Below are 13233 nucleotides of genomic sequence, written 5' to 3' on the forward strand. Positions count from 1 at the left end.
CCTCCTGAACATTCTATTCTATTCTATTCTATTCTATTCTATTCTATTCTATTCTATTCTATTCTATTCTATTCTATTCTATTCTATTCCATTCTATCCTGTCCTCTTCCGGCCCAGCCTCCTCTCCCTCCTCTCCCCGCCCCCCGCTCTGTCGTCAGGCCGCGGGCAGCCAGTGGTTCTCGGGGAGGAGGATCCACGGCGGAGAGGCAGCAGCGGCGGCGTCGCAGCGCTACACCGGAGAGCGGCTTTCGGGCTTTGTTCAGTGGATGTGAATGAGCTCCATCACCTCCTCCAGAAATGTGGACGGATATAAGGACACTGCTACTTTTCCACCTGCTCGTCCTCTGGCTCCACGTCTCGGAAGGTCAGTAGCTTCATAATAATAATAATAACGGAGAAATAATAATTAAAAGGCAGCTGATGGAAGCGCGCCCGGTGCTTCACTCACCGCATGTGTGCGAGATCAGAAAGGGGGGGAGGGAAAAAAATGTAGTTTTTATTTATTAGTAATGCGTGAGAAGGGGGTTTTCTGTCATTCTGGGTGCGTGGGAGCGTGTTTTGTGAGTGTGGGTTCAAGGATGGGAGAAGCCTGAGCGCGTCTGTCATGTGTTCCCGGCTGTGAGCGTCCATACTGCATCAGAGGTGGTAGTAGTAGATCCCAGCGACTCAATCTTTGTCTTTTACCACAGAGCACACACACACACACACACTCACACACTCACGGGGCCTGTTAACTGTTAAATATCCCCGCAAAGTGGATCAGCGGCAGAAAGAAGAGCACAAAACCACGACGCGCCCTGCGCCTCAGCCAATTGACCCGAATGAATGCTGAATATCAATTAGGCATTCAATTGCAAATGACAGTTGAACTACTCGCGCGTACTACTCCTGCATCCGTGTTGTTGCTCCTCATCCATCTGATCTCCTCCCCCCCCCTTACTATCTTCTTCCTCTTTGCAGCCACCGACGAGTGTGAGGATGGACAGTTTCAGTGCAACAACAAAAGGTGTATCCCCACCATCTGGAGGTGCGACGACGATGACGACTGCTCAGACAACAGCGATGAGGAGAACTGTCGTAAGTGTGGAGAAATAACTGGATTAAAGCTGTTAAAACCAAAACAAATGCACATTTTCTCTCTTGCATGAGTGATGCAATGTGCACTAAAGCTGTGTGTGATCATAAATAGCATTGCTGCAAAAGTTCATTATTTTTTTTTATCATTGATCCCATCCGCTTTTCATTAGAGGTTAATGCTCTGCTCAGGACTGGGATGTGCATCGAACCTCCTCTGTCCTAATGAGCTGTATTTTCTCATCATGTGAAGACTTATGGACCAGAAAATGCGTCTCCTCTTTGTCCCTCTCATAATTTCCTCTTTTTTTTTTCTTTTTCCCAATGTTCCATTAGCTTTTTTTTTTTAAATCTATTTTTTCCTCTCCTCTCTTCACTCATTGTTCATAGCAGATTTTTGAGAGATATAAAAGCTTACAGAGTAAAATCATGCTTTTAGTGAGGATGTGCGCCTCCGGCCCACAGAGAGGGAGAGAGAGAGAGCAGGTGATTTCATCCCCTCTGCTTCTATATATAGAAAGCTCAACAAGCATGTTTTTTTTTCTCTTAGAATGAGGGTTGATTGAGTGGAACCATTTTCCAATCATCACCAAATAAAAAGCTGTCCAGGTGAGAGACAGGCTGCATCCCGGTGCGTTGGTCCAGTGCACACCGGCTCCCTGACAGCTACCTCGGATGTGTTGTTCTGTGCGGAAATAATAGAATTCCAGTTTTCTTTTTTTCCTTCCCCTCCTTTTTGACAGAGAGCCAGTGGCCTATATTTTCAAAGAATGCTCGCGCTGAAAGCCAGTGAAGTTGTGCCAAAGCCAGGCTCTGCGTGGTTAGCTGCACGCTGCTATGCTCTTTTGTGTCTGGGTTAATTGTGGCTCGGGAGGAATTCCTGCACCTCCCCACGCATGCACTCTCGTTTTCTCCTCGCACCTGTCTTCCGCAAACTCCCACGCCGACCTGTTGTGTACGACGTCGACGCTGTGTTGCTGGTCTGGAGGTCTACGAGGGCCAAGGAAAAGCAGGTCACTTGGAGCATCTTTCCTCCTGAAACATTCATGCGTCGACTGCTTGGTGTACACCCACAACAACAAAAACCAACCCTGATGTTTGGAATCATTACTCTGTCAGGCTTTATTTCCTCTGTATTTTCCTTCATGAATCAAATAGGAAGCTGTTAGCCAGGTTTTATTACCCCCTGCGTGTTTTCCATCAGGCTGAGCTTCTGACACATTTAGGGTTTGAGTGAAAACCCTCCTCCTGAAAGCCTTTTAAGCCGAGACCACTGTCAAGCCACCGTCTGACGATTACGACAGTCGAGAATCACTTGGCGTTATATTAGAGAGTGGCCTTCGTTCTGTGTCCGTTTCCTTTTTTCTCTTCTGCGTGGGCAGGCCCGATCCAGAGGCCGGGCCTGTGTGAGCGATCGGTTTCTGCACTGAGGATATTAGTTGTGAAACTTTCGCTCCGGCTTGTGCTATTTTTAATTAACGTGTTGCTATTGAAGGCACTTTTTTCTTTTTTTTGCTCCTGTAAGCCCTTTTTCTATCTCAAGAGGGCTAAAAGTACAGAACACAGCCAGTGTGGTGCAGCCAAGTGTTAACCTGTACGACAAAACGCTCGCAGAGAGGATTTAGCCGGTACGAACAGCAAATCCTGTGCAGAAATTACACAGCTAGTTTCCTGTTGACTATGAAGTGGTCATGGTTGCAGTTTTTTTTTTTTTTTTTTTCAAATTAAGTTTCTGAATGGCTCGGTGGATGCTCTCGGTTTTTCCCACTTGTGCTCACAATATATTATTTTACAGCACAATGCCGAGCCGCGGCGACAGAATGTGTGCAGCAGACCGTGGTTATGAAATATGCTGACAGGAATAAAACCTTTGCTGCAGCTCCTTATTTGTCACGCCGGCGTCACCTTATTTCTGCTGCTGCTGCTGCTGCTGCTTGAACCCCACGGAGCAGGTGTTAAGCTCCTAAAACACAGATATTTCTCAGACCAGCATCCCTGATCCTTTGCGTCGACCCCCATCCCCCACCAGTCCAACCCCCCCCCTCACCCCACCCAGACTCCCATCTCTCCATCCCCCATCCTCCAAACTCCAATTCCCCGCTGACCGCTCCCTCGCGGCGTGCACCCATACATTCATACATGCATAATTGCACCTCATAAGTATGCGTAGACACAAGTGCAGGCCAGACTTGTGGCAGCATAAACCTGCATAGAACAGAGTGTATATCCGTGAACTCCCTGTTTGTGTGAAAGTTGAAGCAACAGGAAGCTTGAAGAAACTGTATGTTTTTTTGTTTGCATAACTTTTCTGGTGAGGATGAGCCGCCTCTCGCCTCCGTCTAGGAGTTGACAGCAGAGGGAGGCAACAAAAGAACTCTGCCTTGAATTTCCTCAAAGTCAGATTCGTTGCCAACTCTGACACGGAGCCGCCGTTTAATCCTTTCCCTGATTATGGCGCCGTATCACCCGGTTTCCATCGAACTGTGTTACCTTCAAAGTCCGGAGTGTCCGCCTCGACTTTCTTCTCATCCTTGGATGTGATAATGATCTATTTCATCTGTGTTCATGAATTTAACATTTATACCTGCGGGGAGGCGTTTTTCACATCGCCACGTCGAGCTCAAAGTCTTCTTTTGTTTTCCCTCTGCGATGCCGAGTCAGCAACGAGCCCAGCGCCTCCTCTCTTTGTGTTCCTTTACCTAATAAATCCGTGCAACTCCTTCACAGGGCGGATTGGCTTTTGAGACCGCTCCTCCGCATCTCCTGCAGTCATTTTTAAAAAAAAGAAATTCTTTATTCCAAAGCCTGTCACTGGATGCTCCCCCTGCTGCAGGGTTGACACCAAAGGTCTGCCAGCACACAAAGATTTAGATGTAGAGGAGCAGAAAGTGTCCCTGTGCCCTTGATTGATGGTTGTTTTAAAGTTCCAGGCTGTGCGTCGACTAAACCCCTAAAAACTTATCTCTGTGCATCAAAGTTCATTTCCTGGAAGTTCTTTTTTAATGAATTTAAACCCTTCATGCCTTAAAATGACTTTGATGTAGCTCTGCACTGTTGCTTCCTCTAAAATCTGCAACAGATCTATGACGTCCCTTCTAGCGCACTGCAGCTGAAGCACACCAGCTCACCGACGACTTTAATTTCAATTCAATTTCAATTTTAAACAGAGAAACCAACAATCCATAGTTGCCTCTGGACTTCCTTTGAGCAAGTGGTTGGCAACGGTGGGAAGGAACCAAAACGCCCCCTAGAGGAAAGGGGGTAAAAAAACCTCCGGCAGAACCAGGCTCAGGGAGGACGGCCTTCTGCCTCGACTGGTTGGGTGAGAGTGGGGATGAGAGGGAGGATAGCAGATGGAGAACAGTAACAGAGCAGAACAATAAATATGACTGTAAGTATTTTGGGGGTCGATGAGGCCAGAGGCTGGAGGTCAGGGACGTGAAGCTCCAGATCCAGAGACGTCTGCAGGGAGCACAGGACAGGACCTCAGAGGAAACACAGAGTTAGTGACATGTAATGGTGGTTATGGAAGGAAGATAGAGGAGAGGAGAGGAGCTCGGTACATCAGTAGAATCCCCCCGGCAGTTTGAAGCTACAGCAGCATAACTACGGGACAGTTCAGGTGATCCTGAGCAGCCCTAACTATCAGCTTTATCAAAGAGGAACGTTTTAAGCATAACCTTAAAAGTAGAGAGGGTGTCTGCCTCCCCAACCCAAACTGGGAGCTGATTCCATAAGACAGGAGCCTGATAGGCTCTGCCTCCTGTTCTGGTTCTGGAAACTCTGGAACCACCAGTAGACCTGCAGTCTGAGAGCGGAGGGTTCTGTTAGGATGATATGGTACCATAAGGGTTTTAAGGTAACATGGAGCTGGTCATTGAGAGTTTGATATACGTTTTGGAAAATTTTACTAATTAAGCCACATATGTTTGAATTTGGGCTGCAAGGTGGATCGGTGGTTAGCATCGTCGCCTCGCAGCTAGAAGGTCGCCGGTTGGCGTCCCGGTGAGGACACCCGGGATCTTTCTGCGTGGAGTCTCCATGTTCTCCCCGTGCAGCGTGGGTTCTCTCCGGGTTCTCCGGCTTCCTCCCACAGTCCAGAAACATGTTGAGGTTAATTGGTGATTGTAAATTGTCCGTAGGTGTGAATGTGAGTGTGCTTGGTTGTCTGTCTCTAAGTGTAGCTCTGTGATAGACTGGTTACCTGTCCAGGTGAACCTGCCTTCACCCTGAGTCAACTGGGATAGACTCCAGCCCCCCATGACCCTAGTGAGGATTAAGTGGTGTATAGATAATGGATGGATGGATGTTTGAAATTGAAACCAATTTGTCGACGGACAACGGCACATAAAGACTCCCCCCTCTACGCTAACATGATTGGTTCCTCGGCTTTGCGACATACGAAGTCCTGAAAAACTGAATCTGCCTCTTTACGCTGCAGTTTCATGGTGGCAGCTCTCAGCCTTGGGGTTGACTACTTATTTCACGCATGATGTGTGTTGTAGCATCTAAAAAAACTCTATATGGACATGTTAACAAGGTTAACTGGAAGGGGTCTTTAATGCTTTATTCAGCAGTGTGCTGGGTTTTTGCTGAGCTCACATGTAAACATGCTTTAACCCTTTCAACACTATAGCCTCCTGTACCGGTCTGTGGCTTTCACCCCTGGTATAGCGGCTCCGGTATATGGTGACTTCCTGTTACGTTCATTCTGATTGGCTATCAGTGGGAATCCCCGTATGTGAACAAGCGATTCAGTCGTGATATAAATTATGCAAATGAAGCAAAATGATGTCGTTTGACCCCAAAAATCACCAGAAAACGGATTTTCGCTACCTCGAAATGTTTATAATGACTTTGGCTGATGTCGCAGTAGATAAGAACTGGTAGTTAGTTGCACATATCCCTGGTGATTATGAAGTTTACCTTTACCTTTTCACACCTGTATGTATATGACAAGCGTAAACTTCCAGATATATTTGACTGTCAACTTGTCTACTTCTGATTGATACCAGATATGTAATGATGTGAAGTTTTGTGATTAATCAGAACCATATCTGATCATGAATATCAAGCGAAGTGTTGAAGGGGTTCAGATCATAGCATGAATCCAGTGCAGTGAGTCGTTGTTTCTAAAACAAAGTCAGGAATCTAAAGTTGTCTCTCCCTTCTTGCACAGGTTGTACATTAGTTATGTAATCTGGTATTTGCAGTATGAATCGGTGTTGTTTCTATGGGGCTGCTTGCTGATATCTTAAGAGGAAGAACGGCTGAAAGGCACCAGCGTCTCTTTCATCAATTCACAAGTGTCACAATAGCTCACGGGATTTAACTGCGAAAAATCCTGACATTTTTTTCCCCCTCACTTTACAATGCTTCAAGTACGGATTTAAAGAAAGTAGCTGTTCAGTGTAATTCATCTGTTGCCTCTGAGTTTATTTATTTATTTTACAGCCTTCTCTTATTTCAAACAGAAAAACGGTTTGTTGTCACAAATCTCCTCCAGATCTCTTTAATGCTCACTTACAGTTATGTCTTGTGTGACCTGCAGCTCTGCTTGGCTGTTTGGAACAAATTTATACCCGGCAATATCCTTTCTGCTTTTGCACAGCGGCTTCCTACTAAAAAAAAAAAAAAGCAAAATCCTGAGTCCAAACCCGCTCAGCCTTGCGACTCTGTTTCTGTTGGCGCAGACGGGCGGCTGGAGCGGACACACTTCCAGTCGGCTCCACTGTTTGAGTACTGCTGGCTCTGTTTTCATCGCTCTGCCAAGTTGTTTTTCCTCCTAGCTGTGTGGACGCCACCCACCCAGGCCGGCTGACAACAATATTTCATAAAGTCATGCCTGCTGATTTTAATAGAAGGAAGCAGTGTTTTTTTTCCTCTTCCCTCCACCTGCAGAGATCTACTTGGAAATGCAGGAAAATAATACCATAATGTGGCGTGCTGTGTGTCAGAGGGTTTTTTTGGGGGGGGAAAGGAGAAATGCTGTCTCTGTTGTTTGACAGCAGAGATGCCGTAGTCGGGGTTGTTGATGATCTGGAACAACAAAGATAAGTTTGGATAAAAAGGAGCGAAGTGATGGAAAGTGGAGAAGGAAGTAATTTTGACCCGCGGGGCGAGTCAGGGAGGTTGTTTGTGTTCCTATCAACCTCTCTGCATAATCTCCACGGCTGTTGACAACTGTACACAGCGTGGAAAGGATTACTCCTCTATCTCTCCACGCAACGAGGCGTGTTTACCAGTGGGTCTGTGGTCAATGTGTGTGTGCCGTTAACTCGCTCGCAGCTCGCGGTCGTGATGGAGTCCTAATTAGCGTAACAAATTTTAATAGCTTTGATAAAGCAAACTTCACATTGCACACATTGAGGAATTTTAAAACCGACTGTAGTAATTGGGTAAACAGAAGCGACTTCTGCCGTATTATCTGTTCCTTTTTATCTTTTCTCGTTTGAGCAGGAAACTGTGAATCAGTTTGTAATGAGAACATCAAGGAGCTGCAGAAGTCAAACAACACTTCTCTGTGCGCTGATGCTGTTGTGCACGTTTTTAAAGAGGATAATGGCTTTTAACTCAGTTCTTAATTTATTCTGTTGTCTGTGAAGATGCACCAGCAACATACAGGATGCTGCTGACTAAGGCCTTGTAGCAGGGTCTCTCACAAAACCAAGATATGTTTCTACGATTTGGCCTGTCATCCACACGAAAACGCAGATTTACGGTTTTAAAAACGACCAAAGGGAAGATCTGCGAATCCTCAACTGTCAATAACCGGGGTTTTAGGTTTTGAAACGTCACCGCCTGCGACAAAATATATTCTTACGTCACATACGCGACCTGTGTTTACTTTTGGAAAGAGCGTGGATGCCCTTAAAACTGTGTTGGCGTTGTTTTTACAAGCCCAGATGCCGCTCCATGTACAAGAACACAGCTGACAGACGACGTTAAGGACGGTTATTTTATGATGTAGAGAGACGGACGCTTACTCTGATTGGATAGGATTTGGGGAACTGCTGCCACCTAAAGGTTTGGCATGCTTATGAGTGTGCACTTTCGCGGTTAGGTGTGGATTAATTTTTTTTCTAAAAATGAGGTGGTGTGTAGGGGGAGGATGTTCAGTTTTATAAAAACCCTGCTACGTGTGGACAAGGCCTGACAGCTAACAGTCCTTTACTTGTTCCAGATGTAGCACTGATTTGTCAACACACTGGCTGATCCATTATTCTGATATTTGTGTTACACTGGAAACCTTGATTCTTTTCAGTTTTGTTTAAGAGATAGCACTAATTCACAGCGTAATGTATTTTCAACGCACTTTACCTGCTAAGGTGACAAAAAATCATATTCTAGAGAGAAACCCAACACATCCAAGATGTCCTTTAAGCAGCTGTTTGGTGACTGTTGGAAAGAAAAAACCCCTTTAACAGGAAGAAACGTCTGGCAGAACCAGGCTTAGGGAGGGTGGACGTCTGCCTCCACCAGCTGGGGTGAGGATGAAGGAAGGAGAGAAGAAATTTATAGCGGATGAAAATCAGACAAACAGCACAGAAAAGCATAAACAGTGGGGAGGCTGGTGAGGCTTGCAGATCAGAAACATGCCCCCCCGTGACCCTAGTGAGGATTAGCTGGTGTATAGATGATGGCTGGATGGAATTGCCAGTAAACATGGATGTGGAGACTTCATGTAGATGAAACCAAGTAATCGCCCAAGTTAAAACAAACACCGAGGATATACGGCGTTCTGATTCCTTGGCAGAGATGCTAAACCTTTAAATCAGCCTGACAGCAAGTCCCTGACTAGACGTTTTCTCTCAGGGCGCGCTAACCGCTCCGTCCGTTTCCTGGCATGAGGTGCAGAAAACTTTGCTGATTTAGCCTCATCCACATGTGTGTGTGTGTTTGTGTGTGTTTGTGTGTGTTTGTGTGCGACTCTGTTTGTTTGCTCGCTGGCCGGCCCTACTGGCCTAGTGCCCCGTGTCTGCATGTCTCAAAGCCTGCTTGCCCTAAGTGATCATTAAGAAGTCTGCAGCTCCAATTGAGCTATTATCTCAGATTAGTGCGTGCTGTTACACAAAGTTGCAGCGAGCGAGCGAGAGAGGATGAGGCAGAGAGAGAGAGAGAAGAGAGGGGATTAATGTGGGGGTATAAAGCATCACTCAGCCTCAGCCTTCTGCCCTCCACGGCCCTCCATGTGTTTATCCCCCACTCCACTTGACTTTTTAGCGCTCAGCAGCACCTAAAAGCAAAAAAAAAAGGGGGTTTGCAGCAATTTTAAGTAATACTTCTTCCAGAAAACTCTCTGTTCATTTCAAAGGATAAAAAGCAGATATTTCTCTGGGGATGCTCTTAGCAGCGTGTCTCGCCTCATGAATACTGTTATAGCTCAGCCGAACCGCCGAAATACTGCAGAAGTGTTGAAACAACAGCGTAAACTGTAGTCTGACAATGATCATTTTGTGGTTTCAACACAGTTTTTTGATTTTAAACTGGGAAAATATAGTTTTCTTCCTTTTCCAGTGAGCGATCAAACCTCTAAAACTCACCTCTGTGCATCAAAGTCACATATTAAGACGTGTTTTGGATGAATTTAACACGTTCCTGGTTAAAAATGACACTGCAGAGCTATAAAGCAGCTGCCTCTCTCATCCCCCACACCTCCATCTCTCTCTGCAGCTTGAGCACGCCAGCTCACCTATGACTCCAATTGAAGTGCTGCACAATGACAGCTTGTAATATTGCAGTAATTTAGCCGTACATGTTGGTTCTATAGAGCGAGTCTCCACTCTGCAAGAAGACATGAGACTTTGCTAATGATGTGTCTTCTAGCATACAAAAAATGGACACGTTAACGAGGTAAAATAACTTGATTTTCATGGGACGGGGCGTTTAAATGCCGGATTTTGCGCCGTGTGTCTCATGCTTAAGCGGATCAGTCGTGTTTCCCTTTTGTTTTCTTACCTTGCATATTTAGAGCTTTGTGGAAAGTCGATTAATGCCGAGAAGTGTGTTCGCTTAACAGCACAACGTGGTGCTCGAAGCGCTGCGGTAAATGTCAAGTGAAAAATAGAGGTTATGGACATCAAGGTGGGGGCGGACAGCTCGGACACACTGTGTTTGCATCCGGTGGAATGTTTTTGCTGCTTTACTTAGCCGAGCTGTTTTCGAGAGACGGCCATTCAGTTAATCTGGAAATATTACAGATGAATTGAGGCTGCTACACATCTCTTTGTCTGCGTGATTCAGCGGCGATGGAGAGGTGAAGCCAGGTTTGGCTGAAAATCGATCAGACGCGCGCTGGATGTTTGAGAGCGCCGGCCTCCAGGATGAACCCAAGCCTCGGGGCCGCCGGCGTCCAGGCAGGCAGCGGCTTTCATCCAGAGTCACTGTCAGAGAAAATAAAGATAAAAAAAACAAACACACCCACGAGGGAGGATGTTGGCACACACTGCAAGAACTGAGCGACTTGTGAGTCATTTTGGTGAGAAATGCCACTTCATGCGACTCTACAGGCGTGCGCATGAATCTTCGCCGGCAGCTCCGGGGGGATGTTGGGTTTGTGAGTCTCACTTTATTTTGATTTATCTCTTTGTGGATGAGTACACACGCTCATGACAGAACTACAGAGGACATTACGCGTCTCTGAAGTCGAGCCACAGCGACGGAGAGCGGCGGCGGCGGCGGCGTGCTTGGTAGTGGGTTGGAATGATGATGCAAACGGGCGCGACACAGCGACCGAAGCCCTCGGCCTCTTCGGGTTTTATCGATGATTCAGTGCAGCCGGATGAATTATGGGTGTCACCTCTGCTCATGCTGGCAACTTTCACCCTCGTCTCTCTTTTCCCCCGTAGTGACTCATGACATGGCCACCATCACAGCGTCGGAGCTTTGAGATCATCCCACCTGCCCACGTGTCTCTACCTTTTGTCAGACTATCGTGCACGGCTGGAAACATCAACTGCTGCGTTTGTTCCACAGAAAGATGCAGGGATCAAACAGTGGTTGACCTCAGAACAAGCTAACGTCCCACCAGTGGGTCAGTCGTCACAGAAATGTGCTGCTCGGTCACACCTCGGTCTCCTCATGTAGACAAACTGATGCTCAGTCAGTGAGGAACACATTCAAAGCTGTCTAATGGGAAATTATTATTATTTGAAGAGTTCATTTGCAAAAACTGATAAGTCCATCTTCACACACCGTCAGAAAACCTACTTTTCTACCTGAGACAACATCAATCAAACGTAAGTTATCTCTATTTTTGTCATTTCTACTGAGTCAAATCCACTCAGCTTCAGTTTGATTGATTTTATCTCAAGCAAACAACAACAAAAAAAACAGGTTTTCTGACAATCTACAAAAATGGAGTTATCTGTTTTTGCAAATGAACTCTTCATTTTTTAAAATTTAACCAGAAAGTCCCATTGAGATTCAGAATCTTTTGCAGGAGAGACCTGGCCAAGGCAGCAGCCAATCACAACATGTTAAGATGCAACAAATGCAAACTAAACAACAAGAACAACTATTAAAACATCATATGTCTCCGTCACCACATTCTTTGATGTGTTTCTAGTCTGAGATCTGTCTGCAGATTATTCCAAGGCCATGGGGCATAGCTGGAAAATGCAGGAAATTAAAGAGAAACAATAAATGTTAAAGGTCCCGTACGGTGAAAATCCATTTTGATTGTGTTTTGCAGTTGTTGTAAACTTGGAGGTGTTCAGTGAAAGCAAGACGTTTAAGCTAGAAGCTATGGGACGCTGAACTAACCAACGGTCGTCCAGCTAAAGCAATGATTGGCAGCTTCGAAGTGTCAATCACAGATGCAGACGGTGTTTTCTTCCTGAAGGAGGCGGGAACAGCAGCCGCTCACTGATTTTCAAACAGCCCTAACACCAGGAGTTATACAGTGACGGTAAAATGAACCATCCTTGCCGTATTTTGAGCTGAAAAACTAAGTTGTAGGATCATGCAAGGCTTTGATTAATTTGCTGAAAAGAGGCACAATCTGTAATGAAATTAAAGTATTTACTGTAAGGGCTGAGACGTTCAGTAATTCCATGACATCATCCATCATTCCTTGTTTAGCGTTGCAATTACTGCACATCTTTTTCTATCCGCTGATAATTTTCTTGACGAAATAATCAATCATTTAGCTCATAAAATGTCTGAGAGTGGCTCTTCGCATTTCTCATTTTTACCAAAACAACAGCCTAAAACCCAACAGTATTTGATTTCCAGCAGCCTGAAGTGGTGGAACTCGCCGCTCTGCTCTCTCAGTGAATGATTTGCGATTAAATTTCTGCACAAATGCAGAATTTATGAGCTAAATCTAAGTCAAATGGGGATTTAATGGTGTCAAATATTGCATTACACCTGAACAATGATGGCAAATACGAATCGGCCTTAAGCTAATTTGCTCAGCAGCGGAGCTTTAAGTGTGAGGCGCCAGTCTGACAATACCAAATGGTTTCCCTGCAAAAACCAGCCTTCCAATTAGCACAATTCTGCCTTTACATGAACTAATCAGACGTCTAGACGACAGAATCATGATGACCCGGCGCAGATCCGTAAAAAGAGAATGTGACACTGTTTTAGTGGAGGAATGTAACATAACAGAGTCTGACACAATTTAGCAGCTGTGTGCAGAGAACAGAGCTTTTCTGCCGACTCCTCTGCAGGCCTTTTTTTGACATCAGAGTGCTTTTTTTTTTTCTTCATCTCTCTCTCTTTCAGCGAGGCACTTTGGCTCATGTAAAGGCTGGTGTTTAAAACAGCAGCAGCAGCCCCAATTAGGTTTTTTTTTAGTTTTCTTTGAAATGCTTCGTCATATGTTAACGCTAGTATCTGGAACGGGTTGAACCAGATGGAGCAAGAACGCTATTATCAGTCCTCTGTTAAGGTTTGTTACGTTTTATATAGAATTTTTAAAGCCGCAAGTGGCGATGGACGAGTCCTCGCCGTATGATTGTCGGCCTTCGCGCCTGTTGGGGTACGTTCTGGGCGGGACTCTGATTTCAAAATGGCGGATTTCCTGTTGGGTTTAGTGCTTGGTGCTAGTTGACTTTTTTGTGCGTCCCGACCTGCTACACATGCCCAGCAAATTGTGTAGGTGTAGGTGAAACGACCTTCCGACGGGACTCCGTTGAATGCTGGAATCACCGC

The 13233-nt window shown here is 45.7% G+C and overlaps 1 protein-coding gene across 1 annotated transcript in view; it reads left to right on the forward strand.

The window, feature by feature from the left end:
* Nucleotides 1–297: 297 nt before the first annotated feature.
* Nucleotides 298–13233, forward strand: part of LOC103364249 (low-density lipoprotein receptor-related protein 8) — a 105383-nt gene continuing 92447 nt past the window's right edge. The window contains exons 1-2 of the mRNA XM_008291344.1: nt 298–364; nt 961–1077. Of these exons, the coding sequence (XP_008289566.1) occupies nt 298–364; nt 961–1077 (184 nt within the window). The remainder of the gene's footprint in view (nt 365–960; nt 1078–13233) is intronic.

The sequence above is a fragment of the Stegastes partitus genome, unplaced genomic scaffold (genome assembly GCF_000690725.1).
Source record: "Stegastes partitus isolate 25-593 unplaced genomic scaffold, Stegastes_partitus-1.0.2 Scaffold0, whole genome shotgun sequence".
Classification (NCBI taxonomy): domain Eukaryota; kingdom Metazoa; phylum Chordata; class Actinopteri; family Pomacentridae; genus Stegastes; species Stegastes partitus.